Source organism: Moschus berezovskii, chromosome 13, assembly GCF_049115385.1.
Source record: "Moschus berezovskii isolate FMDL1 chromosome 13, NW_MosBer_1.0, whole genome shotgun sequence".
Lineage (NCBI taxonomy): Eukaryota > Metazoa > Chordata > Mammalia > Artiodactyla > Moschidae > Moschus > Moschus berezovskii.
In genome coordinates, this window is record NC_142472.1 from 55001903 (window position 1) to 55027613 (window position 25711).

The 25711-nt window shown below is 43.1% G+C and overlaps 1 protein-coding gene across 1 annotated transcript in view; it reads right to left on the bottom strand.

Moving 5' to 3' along the window:
• Nucleotides 1-25711, bottom strand: part of FLT1 (fms related receptor tyrosine kinase 1) — a 205612-nt gene that overhangs the window by 151229 nt on the left and 28672 nt on the right. The window contains exons 2-3 of the mRNA XM_055426324.2: nucleotides 22393-22489; nucleotides 21527-21759 (exon numbers count right to left, since the gene is read on the bottom strand). Of these exons, the coding sequence (XP_055282299.2) occupies nucleotides 21527-21759; nucleotides 22393-22489 (330 nt within the window). The remainder of the gene's footprint in view (nucleotides 1-21526; nucleotides 21760-22392; nucleotides 22490-25711) is intronic.

Below are 25711 nucleotides of genomic sequence, written 5' to 3' on the forward strand. Positions count from 1 at the left end.
TCCGTGGTCATGTATGGATGTGAGAGTTGGACTGTGAAGAAAGCTGATCACCGAAGAATTGATGCTTTTGAACTGTGGTGTTGGAGAAGACTCTTGAGAGTCCCTTATACTGCAAGGAGATCCAACCAGTCCATTCTAGAGGAGATCAATCCTGGGTGTTCATTGGAAGGACTGATGCTAAAGCTGAAACTGCAATACTTTGGCCACCTCATGTGACGAGTTGACTCACTGGAAAAGACTCTGATGCTAGGAAGGTTGGGGGAGGGAGGAGAAGGGGACGACAGAGAATGAGATGGCTGGATGGCATCACCGACTCTGTGGACATGAGTTTGAGTGAACTCCGGGAGTTGGTGACGGACAGGGAGGCCTGGCGTGCTGTGATTCACGGGGTCGCGGAGAGTCAGACATGACTGAGCGACTGAACTGAACTGAACTGAGAACATGGAAGCCACCTAGATGTCCACTGATAGATGAATGGATAAAGAAGTTGTGGTACACATACACAGTGGACTATTACTCAGCCATAAAAGGGAACACATTTGAGTCAGTTCTAAAGAGGTGGATGAACCTAGAGCCTATTTATTATACAGACAGAGTGAATGAAGTAAGTCAAAAAGAGAAAGATAAATATCGTATACTAACGCATATATATATGGAATCTAGAAAGATAGTACCAAAGAATTTATTTGCAGGGCAGCAATGGAGAAACAGATATATAGAACAGACTTATGGACATGGGGAGAGGGGAGGAGAGGGTGAGATGTATGGAAAGCGTAACATGGAAGCTTATATTACCATATGTAAAATAGATAGCCAATGGGAATGTGCTGTATGTCTCCGGAAACTCAAAGAGGGTCTTCATACCAACCTAGAGGGGTGGGATGGGGAGGGAGATGGAAGGGAGGTTCAAGAGGGAGGGGACATATGTATACCTATGGCTGATTGATGTTGAGGTTTGACAGAAAACAACAAAATTCTGTAAAGCAATTATCTTTTAATTAAAAAATAAATTAAACAAATCCAAACCCCTTTCACAACAAAACACACACACACACACACTCAAAAAACTAGGAATAGAAGGGCATTTCCTCAATCTGCTATATAAAAAAAAAACTTAACAGCTAACAACACTCTTAATAGTAAAATACTGGATGCTTTCCCCCTAAGATTAGGAACAAGACAAGGCTGTCCACTCTTACCACTTCTGTTCAGCACTGTACTAGGGCTTCAATGGTTATTATGAATAATGCTGCAATAAACATTCCAGCTAGAGCAATTTGGCAAGAAAAAGAAATAAAAGGCATCCACATTTGAAAGGAAGAAATTTTCTGTTTTCAAATGACATGATCTTGTATATAGAAAATCCTAAGGAGTCCACTAACAAAAAAAGTATTAATTGGAACTAGTAAATGAGTTCAGCAAGATCTCAGGATTCAAGATCAATATGCAAAAGTATTATATACTTCTATGTACTTTCAATGAACAATCTGAAAATGAAATTAAAGTTTTATTTATGACAACATCAAAACAGAATAAAACACTCAGGAATATATTTAACAAAAGAAGTGTGAAGCTTTTATTTTGCAAAACGCAAAAACACTGTGGAAAGAAATGAAGTAAATAAATGGAAATACCACCTATGTTCATGAATTGGAAGATTTAATATTGTTAAGATGGCAGTCCTCCTCAAATTGATTTATGGATTCATTGCAATCCTATTGGAATGCCGGATGACTTCTTAGTAGAAACTGACAGGCTGATGCTAAAATTTACAGCTGAAAGGGACCCAGAAGAGCCAAAACAACCTTGAGAAAGAACAAAGTCGGAGGACTCACACTTTTTAATTTCAAAGGTTACTACTAAAACTGTAAACAATCATGATTAAGACAGTGTGGTACTGGCATAAGGACAGACATACAGATCAATGAAGTAGAACTAAGAGTTCATAAATAAGCCCTTAAGTCCATGGTCTGTTGGTTTTCAACCAGGCTGCCAAGAGTCAGTCTTTTCAACAAATAATGCTGGAGCAACTCTACACACAGAAGAATAGAGGACCTTTATATCAAACCATATGTAAATATGAACTCAAAATGTATCAAAGGCCTAAATTTAAGAGCTAAAACTATACAACTTTTAGAAGAAACCACAGAGGTAAATCTGCATGATCTCAGATTTGACAATGGATTCTTATACATGATATAAGCAACAAAAGAAAAAAGTAGATCAATTGGACGTCCTCAAAAGTTAAAACTTTTGTGCTTCAAAGAACACTATCACGCAAGTGAAAAAATTGAAAAAGTGAAAAAATTTGCAAAGTATATATCTGATAAAGGATTTGTATCTAGAATATATTAAAATCTAGATATACAGAAGCTGCCTGCGATGCAGGAGACACAGGAGACTCAAGTTTGATCCCTGGGTGTGGAAGATCCCTATGGAAGGAAATGACACCCATTCCAGTATTCTTGCCTGGAGAATCCCATGGACAAAGGAGCCTGGGTGGCGACAGTCCAATGAGTAGCAAAGAGTCAGACAGGACTAAGCAATTAAGCACAGCACATCTTAACATTGATACCTCTAAATTTTATGTCTAGAACATAAAAATATTTTTATTATACATATTTAGAACATGTAAGTAAGTAAAGTCACTCAGTCGTGTCCGACTCTTTGCGACCCCGTGGACGGTAGCCTACTAGGCTTCTCCGTCCATGGGATTCTCCAGGCAAGAATATTGGAGTGGGTTACCATTTCCTTCTCCAGGGGATCTTCCCGACCCAGGGATCGAACCCGGGTCTTCTGCATTGGAGGCAGACACTTTAACCTCTGAGCCACCAGGGAAGCCCTATATAGTCTAATAAAAAGTTGAAGAACTCTTACAACTTGGTAACAAATAATCCAATTAAAAAATGGAAAAGAGATCTGAAAAGACATTTCTTCAAAGAAGAGGTACAAATAATCAATAAGCACATGAAAAGATGCTCAGCATCATGAGCCATCGGAGAAATGCACACCAAATCCACAATGAGATACTGCCTCAAATCCACCAGGATGGCGATAAAAAGACAGGGTAACAAGTACTGGCAAGAACTTGGGGAAACTGGAACTCTCATATGCTGCTCTGGGAACATAAGATAGCCACTTTGGAACATAGTCCGGCAGTTCTTCAAATGGTTAAACATACAATTATGCTTACATATGACCTGGTACTTCCTCCCTTAGGTATGTACCCTAGAGGATGAAAACGTGTTCCACAAAAGAACTAGCATATGACTGTTCATTGCAGCATTATTCGAAACAGCCCAAACATGGAAACAATTCCTATGTCCATCTACTGATAAATGGATGGCTAAAATGTGGGAGACCCATACAATACAGTGGAATATTATTTGGAAATAAAAAGAAATGAAGTGTTTATACTTGGTACAACATGAATGAACCCTGACATATTATGCTGAGTGCAAGAAGCCAGCACATATTTATATATTTAATAATAAAATGCCACATATTTTATTATTCTGTTTATATGAAATACCCAGAATAGCCAAATCTACAGGGACTGAAAGTAGATTAGCGTTTGCTGAGGGCAGGGAGGTATAGAAGGGTAAAGGGTGACAGCTAAAAGGTACAGAGATTCTTTCTGAGATAATGAAGAGTTCTGAAATTGACTGCAGTGATGGTTGCATATGTCTGTCTATGTGCTAAAGACCATTTTTATTGTTCAGTCGTTCCATCATGTCTGGTTCTTTGCGATCCCCATGGACAGAAGCATGCCAGGCTTCCCTGTCCTTCATTATCTCCCAGAGTTTGCTCAGACTCATGTCCATGGAATCAATGATGCCATCCAACCATCTCATCCTGTGTTGCTCCTTTCTCCTCTTGCTCTCAATCTTTCTCAGCATCAGCATCTTTTCCATTAAATTATACAATTTAAATGGGTGAATTTTACAGTATGTGAGTATCTCAAAACACTTATTTTGAAAGAAAACAGAACTCTGGGGGTCTATCTCAGGAATGGTGATCCCCTGTTTTCTGAGCTGGAATCGTAACCGGAGATCATTCAGTGCCAACTACCTTATCTTAGAGAGTCCCTCCAACCTTTCTCTCCCACTCCTCTTTGCATTTGAGGAAGCCACTCACAAAAGATTTTCTCCCATGACAAAACCATCCTGATTGTAAACACCTAGTTTTGTTCCCACTTGGCAGTCCCAGGTCTGTGGGAACACAGTGAGACATCTCTGTCTTCCTTCAGGAGGGGGGTTCCTTGACTGATACATCTATTCAAGTCCACATAGTATTTCTTGGTGAGTCATGCTGGTTATCCAAGTGAACAAGTAAAACCTCAGCTGTAATTCACTACCCACCCAGATTCAGAAGTGAGATAATCCCCTCTATGGCTGACCTAGGAATATCAGTGCCAGGCTCTGCCATCTACCTGAGACCGTACACGAATGTTTCTATAACAGCAAGGTAAGCAGAGAGAGGGCACCGTATTTCAGACTCAAGATGCTAGCCTAAAATTAAACATGAACATATTATTTGTGTGATACAAAATCAAAAAAGCTCTTTCCTGACTGCCTGCCTTCCTTCAAAAGAGAAGCACACGGTTTTGTCTTGTCTCATTTGGAAGCCCCGTTTGTCCGCTTATAATGGCAAGCTGGACATTAGGAAGAGACAAAAGAACAAGACTTAGCAGACAGGAGGACAGGAAGAGTGGCTCAGCCCCTCCCCTTCTTCCTGCATCTTCTGTGAATTCGCTCCTTGAAGTGTGCGCATCTAGCAGCCAGGCAACTGGAGTAATCAATCATTTCAACCCAGTGTCCAGCACAGGCTGGGCACATGGTGCACGGTCAACTGATGTTTACTGAGGAGATACCAAACGACGCAAGAAACAAGGTGAAATCAGGACGTATTATGGCCCTGTGCACACAGCAACTCCACGGACTCCAGCTCTAGCCGTATGGACATCACACATACCTCTCCCCCGGCTCAGAAACTTTCCTTTTGATTAGAGGAAAAAGTAAATAGGAAATTCTGCCTGGAAGGGGAATAATTTCTCTTTAATTTACAGCTAAGACCTAAGTCAGTTAGTTGAAGATCTAAGTAAGAGTGGAGTGCCAGGGAGATGGTAAGACGTAAAGTCCAGAAAGGCAGACAAGGGCGCAGTTTCTCGGGCTCCCTAGAACCTTGCTCACTGGGTGTTCGCACAAGATGCTTAGTTGATTTCTATGTTCACAAAGTCAGATCTTCATCTTGATCAATTAAAACATCTCAAAAGAAAAGAAAGAAAAAGAGAAAAGTTAAGAAGGATGAGCGGGGAAGAAGGAAGGCCGGACATACAGAGGGATGACGGATGATGGAAGGAAAGATGGAAGGATGAAACAGGGATAAAGAAGAAAGGGAAGAAGGAAGCAAGCAGCTCTGATGGGCAACTTCCTCTACTGCCAAGATTAGGGGTCATGTCCCAAATCCCTATTATTCCCAGCTCTGCCTCTGAATTGGAAGATTATAAAACTGTTAGGGGACTTGTGTGATACCCTAACACAGCCTCTCACGTTACAGAAGCAGAAGCTGAGTCCCAGAGATGAGGAAAGACCTTCCCACAGGCACAGGAATAGCACAAATGGTTGAGCCAGACCTGAATCCAGGTGACCTGGTTCTAGACCATTCTCTCTGCATCAACTAAAATCTAGCCCTGACTCGCAGAATGACTTAGGAGTGACAATTACATCTTCAAATATCCCACAGATGGGACGGAAGGAAGGAAGGGTGGAGGGAAGGAAAGACAGCCCAGGGACATGGGGTCTTCTGGCAGGAGATCAGAAATACGAAAGGACAGACCGATAAGAAATTCCTACTGTGAACATCAAGCTCGAGTCACTGGACCCCCTGCTTAGCTCTCTCTGCTATCAGGTGCTGGGGAAGTTTGGGGATCTCTGTCATTACCACCTCAGGGCCAAGAGCTGTCCAACAAGATAAAGTTCTATCTTATGAAGCCTAGAGATGAAAGTCCTTCCAGGGTATAGTCATCCTCCAGTGCAAGGGGTCTTTGGTCCCTGGGACATGGGTTCTCCCTGAGGGAAGCTACCCTCTCAGGAGAACGTGCCCTCAAGGGTCTTGCACTGTTGGCGTTGGGGGCCAGGATCCTGTTTAGGTGGGGCACAGCCACCCTGTGACTTTCTGAGGCTTAGTTCCCTCTAGAAAATGCGACAGGCATTTTCCTGTCCCAAAACCTGTGATGTGTTATGCATGCATGTGAAATGTTCACGCAGGAAGTAGCACCCTGACATCTAGGGCGGTGCTGGGCGGGGAGGAGGAGGGAGCCGGATGCAAGATCACAGGGGTGGTGGCAGTTGAGAGCATGGGGCCAGGTCTGGAGGGGGCAGTCCTTGGTTGCTGCAGCCAGAGTTGCCAAGTGGGAATACAGGCCAGCACAGCTAGAGTTCCAGTTTTTCAAGATAAGTAGGAAATCAGATTTTTATGTGAACTCCTGCAATTATTAAACATTGGCAGTCAAAAGCACTGTGCCTGCCAGTCAAAACGTATATCAGCAGCATTTGGCCTGAACACTTCCTGGTCTGCAAGTCTGCACTGCTCCCCAGCCCCCACCCAACTCCGTTCTGTCCTGCACACAGACCTCCAAGGGGACTGAGGGGAAGCCCAGCAAGAACATATTGGCAAGAGCAGGGACTTGAGTCTATCAGATCTGGGTCCCAGATCTTGGGACTTAGATGTAGTATGTGACCTTGAACACAGTATTAAATTTCTCCAACTTTCCTGTCCAAGGAGACTGACAATGGAATTTATCCCATTGGATTTCAAGGATGAAATATGATTTATGGTAATGAACCTCAGCCAGATATCGATAAAGGATAGGGAGGCACACTCGGTCCTACTCGAGTGTCAACAGTGGGAAGGCGCTGGAGTGTCATCTTGTCCAGTCCCACCAAGTGAGCACCTGTGCTGTGTTTGAATACCTGGACACACAGGGAACTCACCACCTCCCAAGACAGGTCATTCCACTGCCAGAGAGCTTTAGATGTTAGAAAATGTTTGCTTATATCAAGATGAAATCTGCCTGTCTTGACTTCTTTCATTCTTAAATAGTAGCTGGACTGTCAGGGGTATAAAGATGAAGTTTGATCCCTTTGCCTCAGAGAAAATCTTTGAAGGAGATATTTTTCCACCCAGTTCTTTACTTTTCAAAACATTTTGTTCCTTTTGTTGTTTCTTGCCAGTGAAACAATAACAAAACCATCAGATTACTTAATGCTCACAACCCAGTGAGGCAGGTACCCATTTGACAGATGAGGAAAATGAAGTATGGGGACAGGATTAAAGAATTTACTTGTAATTCCTGTTCCTCTTGAAATGTAAATTAAGTGGTGAGACCTGGCAAACATTTGACAAACCTAAAAAGGTATTAAAAGGCAGAGAGATCACTTTGCCAACTAAGGTCCATATAGTCAAAGTTATGGTTTTTCTAGTACATCCATACAGGTTCTTTACCACTAGCGCCACCTTGGAAGCCCATAAAAACATGACATTCTATCAAATTTGAATTTTAGATAAACAACAAATAAGTATAAATAAAAAAATTTAAGTATAACTATGCCCTAAATATTGCCATAGGCTTCCCTTCTGGCTCAGTTAGTAAAGAATCTGCCTGCAATGCAGGAGACCTGGGTTTGATCCCTGGGTTGGGAAATACCCTGGAGAAGGAAATGGCAGCCCACTCCAGTGTTCTTGCCTGGAGAATCCCATGGACAGAGGAGCCTGGCAGGCTACAGTCCATGGGGTTGCAGGAGTCAGACACAGCTTAGCAACTAAATCACCACCACCATGGTTTTTCCAGTAGTCAGGTACGGATGTGAGAGTTGGACCATAAAAAAGGCTGAGCACCAAAGAACTGATGGTTTTGAATTGTGGTGTTGGAGAAGACTCTTGAGAGTCCCTTGGACAGCAAGGTGACCAAACCAGAGAATCCTAAAGGAAATCAACCCTGAATATTCACTGGAAGGACTGATGCTGAAGCTCCAATACTTTGGCCACCTGATGCAAAGAGCCAGAAAAGACCATGATGCTGGGAAAGACTGAAGGCAGAAGGAGAAGGGGGCAACAGAGGATGAGGTGACTGGATGGCATCACCAACTCAATGAGCATGAGTTTGAGCAAACTCTGGAGATGCTGAAGGACAGGGTAGCCTGGCGTGCTGCAGTCCATGAGGTCGCAAAGAGTTCGACATGACTGAGTGATTGAACAACAAGACCTGGCACCACCTTCATCCCGAACCCCATCCACCTGTTAATGGTGTTCAAGGTTGGGTTCTTGGCTAAACACGGCGTTAACTAAAAGCCTGAATCTTTCTCACATATGCTGTCTCAGCTGCTTCCTTCCCCATAGTCCTCGGGCGGTCAGCTGGCTTTGCCAGCCAAATACAGTCCTTTACACTTATTCCTGTCAGATCTCATTTGGTTAATCCAGGTCACAGTTCTGGTCAGTTGGATATTTTGGGGATGGTGATTCTGTCACGTGACGTGTGTGTTTTGCCCTCAATGTGGCTCTTTTGTTCTGTGTGCCCTGCATTTCCTCATCAATGCCCAGGAGGACCAGTGAGACCAATATAAATTTTAAAACTCCATGTTTCTTTCATTTAGCAAACATCTCTGAGCACCTCCTCCCTGGCACACCCGGGCTGGAGCCATCAGAGTGAGCACGACAGTCACTCCTGGTCCTCACAGAACTGGTGAGATGAGTCCTATGTGAGGGGAGGGCAAACCTAGTTTGGGGGAGCCTGGGGAGCTTCCCAGGTTGGGTGATGTTTAACTGGAGACCTAAAAGATGAGTCCAAGAACACTGGTGCCATCTCTGGTGGAGCATCGCTCATCCACGCCCCTCTTATTGCTCTCTTTCCATAGGGCTTTGCAATAGGGTTGGTTGTAACCTGTTTTATTTGCATCACTAATTGCTGCCCTTGAAAACTGAGGGGATTATCTTTGTAGTTTCTATTCTGCTCAGCTCAGTGCCTTTCACCACAGCAATTATGACTGATTATGGCTCAGATGGTAAAGAATCCACTGGCAATGTGGAAGACCTGGGTTCAATCCCTGGGTCAGGAAGATCCCTTGGAGGAGGGCATGGCAACCCACTCCAGTATTCTTGCCTGGAATCCCCATGGACAGAGGAGCATGGTGGGCTACAGTTCATGGGGTCGCAAAGAGTTGGACACAACTGAGCGGCTAACACTTTTACTTTCTTTACCTCTAGTGCTACCTGGGAAGCCTCATATATATACAATACTCTATATAAGGGCTTCCCTGATAGCTCAGTTGGTAAAGAATCCACCTGCAATGCAGGAGACCTGGGTTTGATCCCTGGGTTGGGAAGATCCCCTGGAGAAGAGAATAACTACCCACTGCAGTATTCTGGCCTGGAGAATTCCATGGACTATATAGTACATTCACTTTCACTCTAGATAAAATAGATAATCAACAAGAAGCAACTGTATGGCACAAGGAACTCTATTAAATATTCTGTAATAATCTAAATGGGAAAAAGAATTTGAAAAAAAAATAGATTTAGTTCAGTTCAGTTTAGTCGCTCAGTCGTGTCCGACTCTTTGCGACCCCATGAATCACAGCACGCCAGGCCTCCCTGTCCATCACCAACTCCTGGAGTTCACTCAAACTCATGTCCATCGAGTTGGTAATGCCATCCAGCCATCTCATTCTCTGTCATCCCCATCTCCTCCTGCCCCTAATCCCTCCCAGCAACAGACTCTTTTCCAGTGAGTCAACTGGTTGCATGAGGTGGCCAAAGTATTGGAGTTTCAGCTTTAGCATCAGTCCTTCCAATGAACACCCAGGATTGATCTCCTCTAGAATGGACTGGTTGGATCTCCTTGCAGTCCAAGGGACTCTCAAGAGTCTTCTCCAGCACCACAGTTCAAAAGCATCAATTCTTTGGCGATCAGCTTTCTTCACAGTCCAACTCTCACATCCATACATGACCACGGAAAAAACCGTAGCCTTGACTAGACGGACCTTTGTTGGCAAAGTAATGTCTCTGCTTTTTAATATGCTATCTAGGTTGGTCATAACTTTCCTTCCAAGGAGTAAGCGTCTTTTAATTTCATGGCTGCAATCAGCATCTGCAGTGATTTTGGAGCCCAAAAAATTCTGACACCTTTTTCCACTGTTTTCCCATCCATTTCCCATGAAGTGATGGGACCAGATGCCATGATCTTCGTTTTCTGAATGTTGAGCTTCAAGCCAAACTTTTCATTCTCCTCTTTCATAGTTCCTCAGAAAACTAAAAATAGAATTACCAAGTGATGCAGCAATCCTTGGGGTCACAAAGAGGTGGACACACCTGGGTGACTGAGCATGCACACACCTCAATCCTACTCCTAGGCATACACCCATACAAAACTCTAATCCAAAAAGACACATGCACCCCCATGTTCATAGCAGCACCGTTCACAATAGCCAAGACATGGAAACAACCTAAATGTCCATCAACAGATGAATGGATAAAGAAGATGTGGTACATATATACAACGGACTTACTACTCATCCATAAAAAAGAACAAAATAATGCCATTTGCAGCAACATGGATGCAACTAGAGGTTATCACACTAAGTGAAGTAAGTCAGAAAGAGAAAGACAAATACCATATGATAGCACTTATATGCAAAATGTAATACATGACACAAATGAACCTGTCTATAAAACAGAAAGAGACTACAGACATAGGGAACAGACTGGTGGTTGCCAAGGGTGAGAGGGGAGGGCAGAGGGATGGACTGGAAGTTTGGGGGTAGTAGATGGAAACTGTTACATTCAGAATGGATGAACAACAAAGTCCTCCGGCATAGCACAGGAACTATATCCAGTCTCCTGGAATAAACCATAATAGAAAAGAATATTTAAAAAAAGAATGTAGGTATGTGTATAACTGAGTCACTCTTCTGCACAGGAGAGATTGGCACAACACTGTAAATCAACTGTACATCAATAAAAAATTTCTTTAAGAAAAAATATATGAATATGTATAAATGAATCACTTGTCTGTACACCTGAAATGAACAACATTGTAAATCAACTATGCTCCAATGTAAAATAAGATAGAAAACGAATATAGTATGTTAATTGGTATTTGATGAAGGAAGGAAGGGTGGTGCATTGATTGCATTAGTAATAGCACAGTCAGCCACGACGACCGCCAACACAACCCGGCAAAAGTGCCTCAGATGACAAAACAATGGACATTTCAAACAGGAAAGGAAAGCTGAGGAGTGTCTGCACTGCAAGGACCACCACGATCACGAAAGGGCCCCTCCTTGTCTCCAGGCGGGGCGGAATTTCACTGCCACTGTTAAAGGCAGTTACGAAGTCTCAGAAACTTAAAGCCTTTTCAGCTTGAGGGGATTTCTCTCGGAAAAAGTCCCTTGCTCACTTTTCTTAAAGAAATTACATGAAGGACATTTTTCAAATCCTTAAAAGCCATAAAGTTTTGATGGACTGTTTTCCACCCTTCTTGTTTGTAGGGGAAACATGAGAGGATATGGTCAATTTTACGGGATTTTTATTTGGACTTCGCTGCCATCTTGAGATTTCATAATTCCACCTCAAGCACTGATTTTTTTCAAGTCTTGTCCAAGTGGCTCAGTCAAGAGAATGCTCATTCTGATTACTTTTAAGCATTAATGTAGTTGTACTCAATGCCTGGTGACACACAACGCTGTTATTGTGAGCAAAGCTTAGCTATGTGGTTCCTAAGACCTGGCAGGCCCCATTTTTCTGGTGTGGAGCCTAGCGAGTGTCAGGAAATGCTCTTTCTCTGAATGAAGGACCCGAACTTTTAATTGACAGGTACTGCCAAGAGCTAGGCCTTCCCCGGTGGCTCAGTAGTAAAGAGCCCTCCTGCCAGCGCAGGTGACCCAGGTCGGGAAGGTCCCCTGGAGTAGGCAATGGCCACCCACTCCAGTATTCCTGCCTGAGAATTCCATGGACATGAACTGGCGGGCTGCAGTTTAAAGGGTCGCAAAAGTCAGACATGACTGAGCGACCGAGCACACACGCACCAACAACTAAAAATGAAATTCCTAGGAACATGCTGGGTGAACACAGGGCTCAGGGCAAGGGCTCCAGAAAGAAGGTGTGACACCCTGACTTCCAACAAATCCACAAGCGGCTTCCGTCCCAACCGTTTGTCAGTGTTTCCCAGAGTCAAAGTCCCTTGGCATCTAATAACAAAAGTGTCTCTAGAAGGGAAATGTGAAATGGCAGGGCTTAATGAGATCAAGAATGTCTTCCATCAACTTTTCACATAGCTGGAAGGAGAGTGGATAAGAGTTAAGTTACTCTAAACTCTCGCCATGTGGTCCTAATCAGCTGTCCCCTGTGATGGATCGAACAGATAATCTCCTTCAAGCCTTGGCCTTACAGGGAGCACAGCGCCAGGCTGTAGAGGGAGGGGTCTGGTCCCCAGGGAAAACTCCAGCAATGTCATCAGAGTCTATTTAAAATCCTTGCTCGGTCTGTTTCTTCTTTTTCACCACTTCATCAAAATGAGAAGAAAAAAAAATCCAGGAAAACCTGATCTTGTTCTAGATTTTTGGTGAAGCTATATGCAAAGGCAAGCCAGGAAATACCTAGGAATTTTTTTAAAGATTTTTTTTTTTTTTGATGTGGATTTTTTTTATTGAATTTGTTACAGTATTGCTTCTGTTTTTTATGTTTTGGGTTTTTTTAGCTGTGAGGCATATGGGATCTTAGCTCCCCATATGCCAGGGATCGAACCTGCATCCCCTGCATTGGAAGGAGAAGTACTAACCCCTGGACTGCCAGGACAGTTCCCTGTAGGAATTCTTTACAGAGAATGGTTTGGAGTAGAATTCTGCTAATGCAGGTAAGGCTCAGGTTGTTGCTGTTTTAGGAAACCCGCCCCACCGGGGGTTTCCAGACAAGTAATCCAGAGGCTGAGTCCAAACTCTGTTCACCCCAACATAGTCCTCCATCTCCTGGGAAAATACATCAGGCAATGATGTGAGAAGGATGGCAAACACGAGCCATCACCTGACCTGTTTGCACTGGCTGCTTCCTGGGGCACAAGGTGTCTGGCACACTTTCTTCTCAACACCTGTGGGCTCAAGCATCATCAGTCTTAGCCCCCGAGACGGAAACTTTGGGAACCCCTTCTTCCGGGAGCATTCATGCTAGAATAGAGGTTTCGGAAAGTAAGTGGAAGAAGCCACTCACTGAGTGATGATAGACAGGGAGTGAGTAGGGGGCGAGGCGAGCAGCTCTTTGGGTAGGCGGCGGGAGGGCTGATGTGTCCCCGCTGAAAACTGACCGTGAAAACCAAACCCTGGACAGTGACCAAGCAATAACAGATAATGTCATACATTTGGTAAAGCAATCCAGACCTAAAGAACTCAGCTGACCTGTGGTTAAGTGGTCTTTTTTTTTTGTAAGTTGATTTCTTAAGTTTTTTTTTTCTTGCTACAAAATGTCAACTGTTTTAAGCACTGAGAGGGACCTTTCGGTGTGGGCTAGGGGGCTGACACCATTGGTGCATCCCCAGTTTAGAAATGTCATCACCAGCCAGGAAAAAGTGGAAGTGGAGCAAATCTGGAGAAAAGCGGAAGTGGACTCTGAGTAAATCTGGAAAAGAAAGTGGAAGCAGACTCTGAGTAAGTCTGCAGACCTCTACTCTTTTACTCAACATCCCTGCTTGGCTTTTTTCCCGCTTGTTTCATGGTCATGCTGACTGGAATTGCCATGCACTATGGCTGGCCAGGCAACAAACTCCCACTGCTCAGCCATCATCCGGCTAAGCCGTGTCACCCCAGCACCCTGTGTGTGCTTCAAGGTGCACCAGACCAGGCAGGAGTCCAGGGGAGACAGTGTCGGGGCAGAATGATCCACAGAACCTCAGTCAGTCCTACAGGGGGTAGGAGTGGGAGGCTCAGTCAGGACTCTTGGAGGCATCCTCTTCACTCCCTGGAAAGCCTTGTTTTTGGACAACAGCTATTATCTCACAAAGTTAAACCTGTGCATTTTAAAAGCCTCACTAACCTATAGAAGTCGTAGTCCTAGAGAGGGACCAGGGGCCTCCAAAACCCTGAGATGCCAGAACTTTGCTCATTCCTCCCCCAGAAAGAACAACAGGGTCTTGCAAGCAGCAGGCATGTGATCCACGTCCACAGACGAACGCCACCTGCTGACCGCACCTCCTGGGTCACACCCGCTTTGTCTCAGGAACGTGATGAGTGTGTGTGGCACACAGGCACCCACCAGGGTGGGAGCCACGTTAACTCAAGGAGAGGGGTTATTTACACCACCACATTCTCTGACTCAGGAGTGATGAGCCAAAACCACCACGGTGCTCAAAATGGGAATTGTTTTCTCAAATATAAAGCATAGAGAGGACCCCTCCACACCTGTTAAAATTTTAATAAATTTACCTTACTTAATCAGACGGAAACTTTTAAGCTTATTGTGCTGAGTTCCACAATAAGAAGCACTTTCCACATTAGACCCAAAACCACACACACTCTCACATATATTTTACATTTATGTGGTTATCATGTATATGTGTGCATGTGTTTGGGAAACAAGTTTTATTTTTAAAAAAGTTTCACTAAACCATACTTACCCTTGCTTTTTGCAATAAACTTAGATAGTTTCCATTTACTCTGCTTTTCGTTTTTAAATGCTGATAACAACTCACTTTTTTTTTTGCCATGCTGCATAGCATGCAGGATCTTAGTTCCCTGACCAGGGAGCGAACCCATGCTCCCTGCAGTGGAAGTGTGGAGGCTTAACCACTGGACTGCCAGGGAAGTCCCCAACCCACTAATTTGATTCCACAGCCCATTAACAGTTGGGGTTTTTAAAAGCCCTGCTCATCTTAGTAAATAGAAATGTCTCTTCACCTTGTGGTGTGAGCTGGAATGCAGTGGTGACAGACCGTGTATATGGACAGTGACGACAGGTTCTGACTCCATCAGGTAACAACCCAAAGCTTTCCGGGACTGGGGTCTGATTCTCTAAGGCCGATCCCTCAGAAAAACAGCCTGAAACCAGTGTAACCTATCATTCCTCAAGAGAAAAACACTGAGTTTGAAATTTAATAGAATGTAGTAATTGCATAATCTCTATTCCCAAAGACAAAAACAATTGCTGGTCTACAGTTTGAAGTCAGTAACTGAATCCCCCAGTGTAGTGGAAACAGCCTTAACCTTGGGGTCTGACCTAGATCCTCTTCCTAGCTAGTCATTTCATTCACTCTGTCTTGAGCGGATCACAGCAGCTGTTTTCTCATACACAAAATGGAAGAAATAACACCAATGTGATTTATCTCAGTTACGCAAAAGCTCTTGAGGGAAACCGGAAGTGCTGTGTAAGCGATTATGTTGAATCTGTCTTAGAGTGTCTGTACCTTTAGTGTTGAATATTCGTATTTGTTTGAGGGTCCATAGCCATGCAGAGCTTTCTCCCACTAAATACATTTATGTGAAGGCATAGTGATCATTCTCCCCCTGGATACTTGGGATATTAGAGTTTCATCACTTCATGGCAAATAGATGGGGAAACAGTGGCTGACTTTATTTTTCTGGGCTCCAAGATCACTGCGGATGGTGATTGCAGCCATGAAATTAAAAGATGCTTACTCCTTGGAAGGAAAGTTATGACCAACCTAGACAGCATATTAAAAAGTAGAGACATTACTTTCTCAACAAAGATCCGTCTAGTCAAGGCTATGGTTTTTCCTGTGGTCATGTATGGATGTGAGAGTTGGACTATAAAGAAAGCTGAGCGCTGAAGAATTGATGCTTTTGAACTGTGGTGCTGGAGAAGACTCTTGAGAGTCCCTTGGACTGCACGGAGATCCAACCAGTCCATTCTAAAGGAGATCAATCCTGGGTGTTCATTGGAAGGACTGATGTTGAAGCTGAAACTCCAATACTTTGGTCACCTGATGCGAAGAGCAGACTCATCTGAAAAGACCCTGATGCTGGGAAAGATTGAGGGCAGGAGGAGAAGGGGATGACAGATCACCAATTCAATGAACACGGGTTTGGGTGGACTCCGGGAGTTGGTGATGGATGGGGAGGCCTGGCATGCTGCGGTTCATGGGGTTGCAAAGAGCTGGACACGACTGAGCGACTGAACTGACCACTTCTCAGTTATATACCCAGTGCGTCTGATCATTTTGCCACCTGAATGAAGCCGCTAGGTAAATCTCATTCATTTGATACATAAAGAAGAACCAAAGACAGGAAAATCTGTTGTGAAAATGCTCCAAACCATTTGCTTTAATAGACACAGCGAGAAAAACCATGAAGTAGAGAGAAGCAGAAGAAAAGAGGCGAGCTTCTTTTACAGGGAAGAGCGAGAAGATACCCACTCAACCACAGCACACGGGTCCCCGCTCCTCTTTGCCTTTTCAACTAGTTCTTCAAGAGAAGACGATATACTTCTAGAGTCCTGAAAATCTTGGGCCTGGAGAGGGGAGGGATTCAGGCTGATTTCAAAGCGTGGGGGACTCAATATGCTAAGTTCAAGGTCTTCTAACCAAATCGGAGACACTGACCAAGTATTAAATACTTTGGAGATGCCATTCTGGTCAGTTTCTGGTCAGTTTCCTTATTTTACAGTCACAACTCATATATTACAATACTAATTGCAATGAAATCCTCAAACTTAGAAAAGGCTGATCTGGAGCCAATTTCTTGTGTGTACCAGAGTTATAAAAGAAATGCAAATATGTTCATTTTTCTCTGTCAGGGGGATGACCACCAACCACCTAAGTAGCCCTGGCGTGTGTGTGTGTGTGTGCACACGTGCATGCGTGTACAAGTAGTTCTAAGTTCTAGCATATGTGTATGTGTGTATGTGTGCACACACTCATGCATGCTGTCATATCTGACTCTTTGTGACCCCATGCACTGTAGCCTACCAGGCTCCTCTGTCCATGGAATTCTCCAGGCAAGAATACTTGAGTGGGTTGCCCTTTCCTTCTCCAGGGGACCCAGGGATCAAACCTGTGTCTCCTGCACTGGCAGACAGATTTTTTTTTTTACCACTTGAGAAGCCCAATCCTGGCAGGACCATTCAGCTAACATGTTTTTTTTTTTTAATTAGCAAAACAGTGAGGAGTACTTTAAAATTTTCTTTATGACCCAGATTTTTGTAGCTATAATTTTTGGGGGGTTCCATTCATTTTCTCAAAAGCAATTTTTTGAAAACACACATATAGCATTTTTCAGCTACTCTCATTCAACAGTCATTTGTTAGGATCAAGCCAAGGGTGTAATGGGAGAGGATGTCAACTAGCATCAGTGTAAGGTAGTGAGAAAAAGCTCTCCTTGGCTGTGGGACCCGGGCCACTTGCCCCAGTGCCTCTACAGATTTCAAGGGTCACCATCTCTCCTCCCTTCCACCACAACCCACCAGCTCACCAAGGTGGACTGAATCCCCCTAGTCCATCACCTTCTCTCCTTTCCCACAGTATGATGACAGTGACCTTGGCCCCAGACCCTGCCTGCTGTTCCTGTCTTATGTTGTCCTCTCCGATCTCCTACCACTGAGAATCTGACCACCTTACTCTGCTGCTAACACTTTTCCATCACTCCCCATGTAGCCTCATGTGAAGTGGATTTTAGGCCCTTTGCTTGTATAATAAAATGATGAGAAGAAAACCTCATAGGATTATTGTAAGAATTAGACAGTATAATGGAAATAAAACCATTTGTTTAAACAAAGTGAAACCACAAATGGAAGAAGATATATTAAGGGGAATTTAAATTTATCAGTAGTTAAGTAAATTAGCTAACTAAAATTACTCAAGTAATTAAATTGATTTTAATGCATTATGTCAGCAGTATGATGGATTTATACAAGCTGTAATGTTAAAGTGGTGATATTGAGTTTCCTCACATTACACATACAATATCAGATGTGATGGCCAAACAGTGCTCAAGTGGGAAGCGTCTAAACAATGGTTTTGCTTATAATCCATATATGGCACTTGACATTATGTAGACAAAGCTATGCAGTCCTGATTCTTCCTCTCAGAACTCTGCTGTTGCTGCTACTAAGTCCCTTCAGTCATGTCCGACTCTGTGCGACCCCATAGACAGCAGCCCACCAGGCATTAGACCACAAATCCAAACCATTTCAAAAGATGTGACTAATAATGTTTCTCATCGTTATAGATAACCAAAACCAAATGCCAACACATCTGCAGATGCTTACTGGGGGAAGAAATCATCCAATCACATGTTCTAGAATAAATATTCAACAACAAATAAGTTATAACCAGTTGATATCTAGTAAGTAATCACAGTTATGTGTTAGGAACCAATTGGAGTTACTAGTCCCAGGGACAATCCTGAGTCTCCAGAGACAAGTTTTGTGCCCCTGAACAAAATTAAACCTGTAATGTTGTAAATATCAATAAAAATGGAAGCCTAAGGCCAAATTTTCTCAGAAATAAAATTAGTAAGAGAATGCAAGTAGGAAATGCATAAAATGTTGGGCTACTTGGCAAAGTTACAACTGCTTAATGAATTACATCACTGCTAACTTGGGTCTGTGCTTCCCTGATAGCTCAGTTGGTAAAGAATCTGCCTGCAATGAGGGAGACCCCAGTTTGATCCCTGGGTCAGGAAGATCCACTGGAGAAGGGATAGGCTACCCACTCCAGTATTCTGGCCTGGAGAATTTCATGGACTGTATAGTCCATGGGATCACAAAGAGCTGGATACAACTGAGTGATTTTCACTCACTTCACTTCACTAACTTGGATTTTAGTAAAGTGTGATCATGAGACCAAAATTGTTCTACCAAGAAACAGACAACAAAATCCATGTTACTATTCAGAGCAGTATAGTTACAGACACCCAGCAAGTGTTTCCTAAATATCTGCTCATCAAATTGATTAACAAACAAAGATTTAGAGGCTCTCCTATGGTTACTACTCTTGACTTAAATATAATTTTTCTTACTAGTGCTATTTAAAAATAATGACTCGAAGATTTCCCCAATGAACACACAAAATACTTGTGATATTCCAGAGTAATGTCCTGTGAAACACAAACAGTACATTTTGCAGCCCTTCCCTCTCCAAGAATATGGTCTTTGGGATAGAGAATCTCCTTCTGGCCAACCAAACTGTGTGGGAGATTTGAGATCCTGGGACTTGCAACTTTATGCTAATATTTGTGGACTTCTACCAGAAAGCAGACATAATACACACATGACACCGCAACCAGTATTCACACCCCCAGCCTCACACCAGACAGCAATAATTAGTGATGGTACTCTTTCCTACTTGGCCTAGAATTCATCCTCAATGTAATTTCAACAGAGTATTCCACACAGCCCTGTTAATTGCTGTGTGTATTCATTTGACAAATATTACTGAGCTCTTGCTACGAGCCAGGCACTATACCCAGGAGTCAGTTTGCAGATAAAAGTAATTAAGGCAGACATGGACTTTGCCCTCACAGGGCTCAGACTGACAATTGATTCGACACTCAGAGTGATGGTTTTTTGCCAGATCTGCTCTGATGTACAGTGGAAGTGGAGACAGTTTTATTAAACAGCTAAGCATCTCTTCTATTTTCAAAGGGGATCGAAGCTGACAGTTTCTGCACCCCTACCTACTGGCTCCATAAATCATGAGATCTACTAAGTAATGTAGCAGCTGGGTAATAACTGAGTGTTATTTCTTAGGGGGAAAAAAAAACAGAGATGGTCTTCTTTCACTCATTTTAAGTGTTTGATTTACAAGTCATGTTTTATGAGGAAGAACAAAGTGACAAGTCATCTTCCTTATTCCTTCCAGGGATCCATTTCTACTGTGGATCCAATAAAGCCACAGGAGAAAGTTTCATGAGAATTTTAGAATGAATGAATTTTGCCTTCACTTCCACTAGAGAGACAGAAACAGAAGTGTTTTCTTTCCTCTGCAAGTGGCAGAAAGAACACAGCCTACTCTGTGGAGCTAGGAAAAGCGATCAGATGGCTGAGCACGTGACATGTCCCCTGCCGCTGGCACACTTTGTGTGTCTTCTCCTAATCCTGCCCTCCTGACCTGCCCACCATCCTCTCTTCCATCTTGGGGATGGTTCTGCCTTCCCCAGATAGAGCTCCCTGGTCTCCTTCCTCCTCTTATTTTTAAGTGGGCTGGTTGAATTCCTATGGTGGGGATTAACTAAGAAGCTGGTGCCTCCTCCAGTTCTCCACCCTCCCAGAAAAGTGCAAAATGTACAAACAGGAGTTTGGCGGAGCAGGAACACAAGAGTGGCTCAGTCAAAGGGGGATATACGTATACACACAGCTGATTCACTTCTGTTGTACAGCAGAAACTAACGCAACATTGTAAAGCAATTATCCTTCAAAAAAAAAATCAGGCTGATAAGAGCTAAGATACTACTGCTAATATCATACTACTTACTGTTCTACTGTCTGGAAGATTAACCCTGCATCTGGAAAATTACATACTCTAGTAAAACACTGTCTAGTTGCCTTATTAAAAAAAAGATTCCCACCAAAGCCTGAGTCTACATAGGTGCTGCCTTCAATGCAAAGATGCAGTTCTTTCACTCACTGGAAGGAAGATCCACGATGCTATTAACACTGACAGTTGGTTGTTTCCTTTTTTAACCCAAGTTTGTGTCTTGAAGTGCCTACTAATTTTGATTTATGCATTCTGAGAGCTCTTGCTCGAAGGCTAGAGTCTTATGCAAGTTTTGGAAACTGGCTGGAATGAAACAAGGAAGAACAAAGGGACAAGTCATCTTCCTGACTCTTTCCAGGGATCCATTTCTCCCATCACTTTATATTTCTTTGAGGATTTTACATTTTTTCCTTCTGAACATTATTTCTTCATTCACCAAGGAGGGAAAAGCTTAAAAAAATTATACTACAAAAATCATAACCAGAAAATGATTCAATTTTGTCTTTTGCCCTTTGCAGTGACATGTGCCAGCTCTTATATCATTACAATACTCGTTTGTGAACGTGGAATAATACTGTGTCATGAACGGAATTAATTTTGTAACCTTCAAGCAATATTAGCAACACTACACTTACGAATTACACAATGTTTTACAAGTTCAACATATCAGAGAATGCAGCTGTGTGAAAGGACAAAAAAACCTTGTATTCTACTTTCGGCTTCTCTGTTACTAGAACTAAAATCTTGCCATTCATTTATTCACACCGTGATGTGCCGGACAGTATTCCAGGAGACTCGGATACAGTGGTGAACAAAACACACAAGAGTCGCTCCCATCAGGGAGCATGCAACTGGTCCTTGAAAATTCTGGTTGAAACTGACACTCAAGAAACATATTAAAAAGCACTCCACAAGTTTTGACAGCTAGGTAGAATCTCCTTCCTGGCCCATTTCATTCATACTCATGAGAAAAGCGCCCTTTCCATGGACCATGTGGATTGATGACCTGCTGCACAGGTACAGAAAAGACAATGTGGAAAATGAAGCTCTTACCATTAATAAATATGTAGATGGTAGATTCTGCTATCTTCTTATTGGAAGCAGGTGCAGAGAGATATCTGCAGCTGTAGAAGCCGGTGTGGTTTGCCTGAGCCGCATTCAAGGTCAAAGTGCTGCAGAACTTCTTGCCGTTCTTTCCACAGGCAGACTTAGTGATGTTAAGCTTCCCGCTTTGGTTTTCCTTGCTCACAGTTGCAGGCAGAGACCAGGCATGGGCAGCTCCTCCTCTGCAATCACAGAGGAGAAAACAAAACACCGTCAGGGCTGGGGCCAGTGCCAAAGCATTCATTTCATTACGAAGCACTATCCTGAGGTTTGGGTTTCCCTAGTGGCTCAGACGGTAAAGAATCCCTGCAATGCAGGAGACCTGGATTCAATCCCTGGGTCGGGAAGATCCCGTGGAGAAGGAAAACCCACTCCAGTATTCTTGCCTGGAGAATCCCATGGACAGAGGAGCCCGGTGGGCTGCAGTCCATGGGATCACAAAGAGTCGGAGACAACTGATTTTTATATAAATACTATATATATATATATATATATATATAGAGAGAGAGAGAGAGAGAGAGGTCTAAGTCCAGTCATCTGCTTTACAGAAGAGTAACACATTTAGAAAAACTTTTAAACAACTCAAAATATTCAGGGCATCCCTTCTTCTGATTCCTTGTAAGTGAGTAATTCTCTCCTGTAGATGAATGAATCACCCTCCATGGGAGGCTGGATGCATGTGGTTTGCAGTTGGCAGATGGCAGGAGACCATGGCCATCTACCTGTCTGCTCTGGGAGGCCACCTTTCTACTCCCCTGGGGAAGGGTTTTGCCTTAGGAAGGACAAGCAGATGGTCCCCAAACCAACACACTCACCTGCATTTGAGATTCAGCGTCTGGCCAGCTTGTATCACGTGTTGGGTGCCTTTTAAACTCAGTTTAGGACCTTTTAATCTTGAACCTGAACTATATCCTGGAAAATAAAAGTTGAAATGTATTATTTATTTTTCAAAAAAATATTTGACTGTTTCAGATCTTAGTTGTGAACTCTCGAGTTTCAACATGTGGGATCTAGTTCCCTGATGAGGGACTGAACCCAGGTCTCCTAAATTTACAGCATGGAGTCTTAGCCACTGGCCCACCAGGGAAGTCCCTTGAAATGTGTTTTTTGAAAACTGCCCTCTCATCTTTTTCTTTTTTCTCTTTTAAGTTAAATCCTTTACGTTCCTTTTATGGAAAGTTATAAATTGCATATGCAAAAAAGTACATCTAATACAAATATACTTTATTTCACAAAATTTTTGTAGTCTAAGACTTGCTTACAAGTATTATATATCCTATTATGCCAAATGACCTAAAAATATTCAAAAGCCCATTAATTTAGAACATTAATAAGTTCAATCATGGTTCAAAAAACAACCATATTAAGAATATACTGTAACTTATTAAAATATTCAGGATTAAATATCAATGTCATCCAAAGTATATTTCTAATATTGAACCAACTTGAGTCGTTTGGTTATACAGGCCTATCTGATCTTTTTTCTGAAAACTTTTCCTGGATTCAGCAGCAGCAGACACAGTTCACTCATTAATTGAGTCAGGATATTTTGGACAAGTCATTTCTCTTTCTGAACCAGTTTCCTCATGTGGAAAACTAATTATAGAATCAAAATCAGTTTTAGAAGCCACTTTGCTTATCTTACATAATCTCCAAGTTTCCTCTTTAGTGGAACAGAGAAGAGGGAACTGTCCGTTCCTACGTGACACTTGACAAGTATATTTTGTGGGAATCGTGAGACCGTGAGATCAGCTATGAAAAAGTGCGTTAAAGTCAACATCTCCATACAACACGGTATCCCTTTACAACATGATGTCCCTTTACAACACAACATCCATCCATGGGATCTGCTATGAGACCCCGGCCAAGTCACTTCTCTCCAGATCTCAGTTCTCTTATCTGTAAGGCAGGAGACTGGACTGGATGACTCTGGGTCTCTGTCCATTTCTGCCATCCCCAGAGCCAGGATTCTTTGAGCCACTGGTGCCACAGAAGTTGAAATTCTGCTGAAGCTCTTATTGATTTATCAGGAGACACCTCAATCAGGAGCTCTCTCCTCCTCCCCCAGTCTCTCCCTCCTCTTTGCCCTTCTTTTACCAGCTTATTCCTGGTAAAAGCAGGAGTTTGGGGCTCAGGATTAGCAGGGATAAAGGTCGGGGGGGGGGGTAGGGGTAGGTAGAATCTAGAAAAATGGTATAGATGATCTTATTTGCAAAACAGAAACAGAGATACAGATGTAGAGAACAAACATATGGACACGAGGAGGGGGAAAGGAGGGTGACGAGTGAATTGGGAGATCAAGACTAACACAAATCCACTACTGATGCCGTGCATAAAGCAGATAAAATAACAAGGTCCCACTGTACAGCACGGGGGACTCCACTCAGTGTTCTGTGGCGACTTGAATGGGAGGGAAATCCAAGAAAGAAGGGATATATGTATACACAGAACCAATCCACTTTGCTGTGCAGTAGAAACCAAAACAACACTCACTGTAAAGTCACTTTACTCCAAAAAAAAATTAATTTTTAAAAAATGGCCGGGGGAAGGAGAAAAGATATTCTCAGAGGGAGCAAAGTTATGTATGTGGAGCTGATCTTAGGGAATATTTTCACATAAAAAATCAGTTTCCAGCTATAAAACATAGGGAGCTCAGCTTGGAACTCTGTGATGACCTAAAGGGGAGGGATGGGGGTAGGCGAGGGAGGCTCAAGCAGAAGCTGATAGATGTATAACTATGGCTGATGTGCAATATTGTATGACAGAAACCAACACAACATTGTAAAGCAATTTACCTCCAACGAAAAAATAAATTAAAACAATAAAATAAACGATACAAAAAAAAAAAAAATAGGCTTCTAAAGTGGAATCCAAAGCAGCAAATGGGATCTTGGACCACAGACCTGCACACGTCAGGTTCCACGGGGAAGTCTAGCAATGCTCCCTAGTGTTGCTCTCAGGTTCTAATAGAGCAAAGAGAACGAGACTCGGTGACACACCTGCACTGGAAGCTTCACGTCTCCACGTCCTGAAGGCATGTCCTCGGCATTCCTGAACATGCTGTTTCTTGGCATCCTCATGAGTGAATCGGAAAGCTGACAGGAACAGTGTGGGGACTTGGTTCTCTGTCGCCTGAGTGGCAGGCATGCTGCCTGACATGTGACAGATAGACACCCCTTGTCACCGGTACCTAGCAGAATCATGCCCCTGCCCCACTCCCGCCAGAGAACGTTTTGCTGGGTATGTAACTACAACAAAGATGTTGACATTCTCTGCTTTCCTGGTGTTGCTGTTTTAGTAAATATTTTAAAAGTCACTTTTTAAAAAAGATTATTTTTTTATGTGGACCATTTTTCAGTCTTTATTTGTTACAATATTGCTTCTGTTTTCTGTTTTGGTTTTTTGGCCATGAGGCATGCGGAATCTTAGCTCCCTGATGCAGAATCTTAGCTCCCTGACCAGGGATGGAACCTGCACCCCCTGCACTGGAAGGTGAAGTCTTAACTACTGGACCTCTAGGAAAGTCCCCAAAGTCACTTTTATATACAATAGGCCCTGGTATCGAATGGTTCAGTACTGACTAGACTCAAGTTCAAATGACTGTACCATTGAGATCCAATTGGTCTATTAAATAACCTCACAGAACAGGCCAATGGATTCAGGTACCTAAAGAAAAATCTTGTCCTTTCCTCACCTTTGAGTTTCCTGAGGCAACAAGTAGCTCAAAATCTGTGACCTGGGAGAACACTAGGTCTTTCTAAAGCCACGGCCAGCAATTGATAACGCCTGCCCTGAAAAACACCCAGGCCAGGGCATGGAATGTTGAGGGTTTCATTGAGCAATTGTTCGTGGGTTGTAACAGGTCCACCCAAGCTTCCTGTGGAAAATTCTGGGCAATAGGTGGTTGGTGTCTCCGTGGTTTGTGTGCACATAGAGAGCTTTCCCATCCAGGAGCAGCCAAGGGGAAGATGCCTTCCTTCTCCCAGCAGGAGGTGAGCCTCCTTTTCCTTCAGTTGCTATTTTGGTTTCCAAACTGTGTGATTCTTTGCTCCGTGAGCATCTAGAACACCAGCCCTCCTGACCCTTGTCAGAGAGAACCTCAAGCCTTAAAGAACCACCCAAATTCCAGCAGAG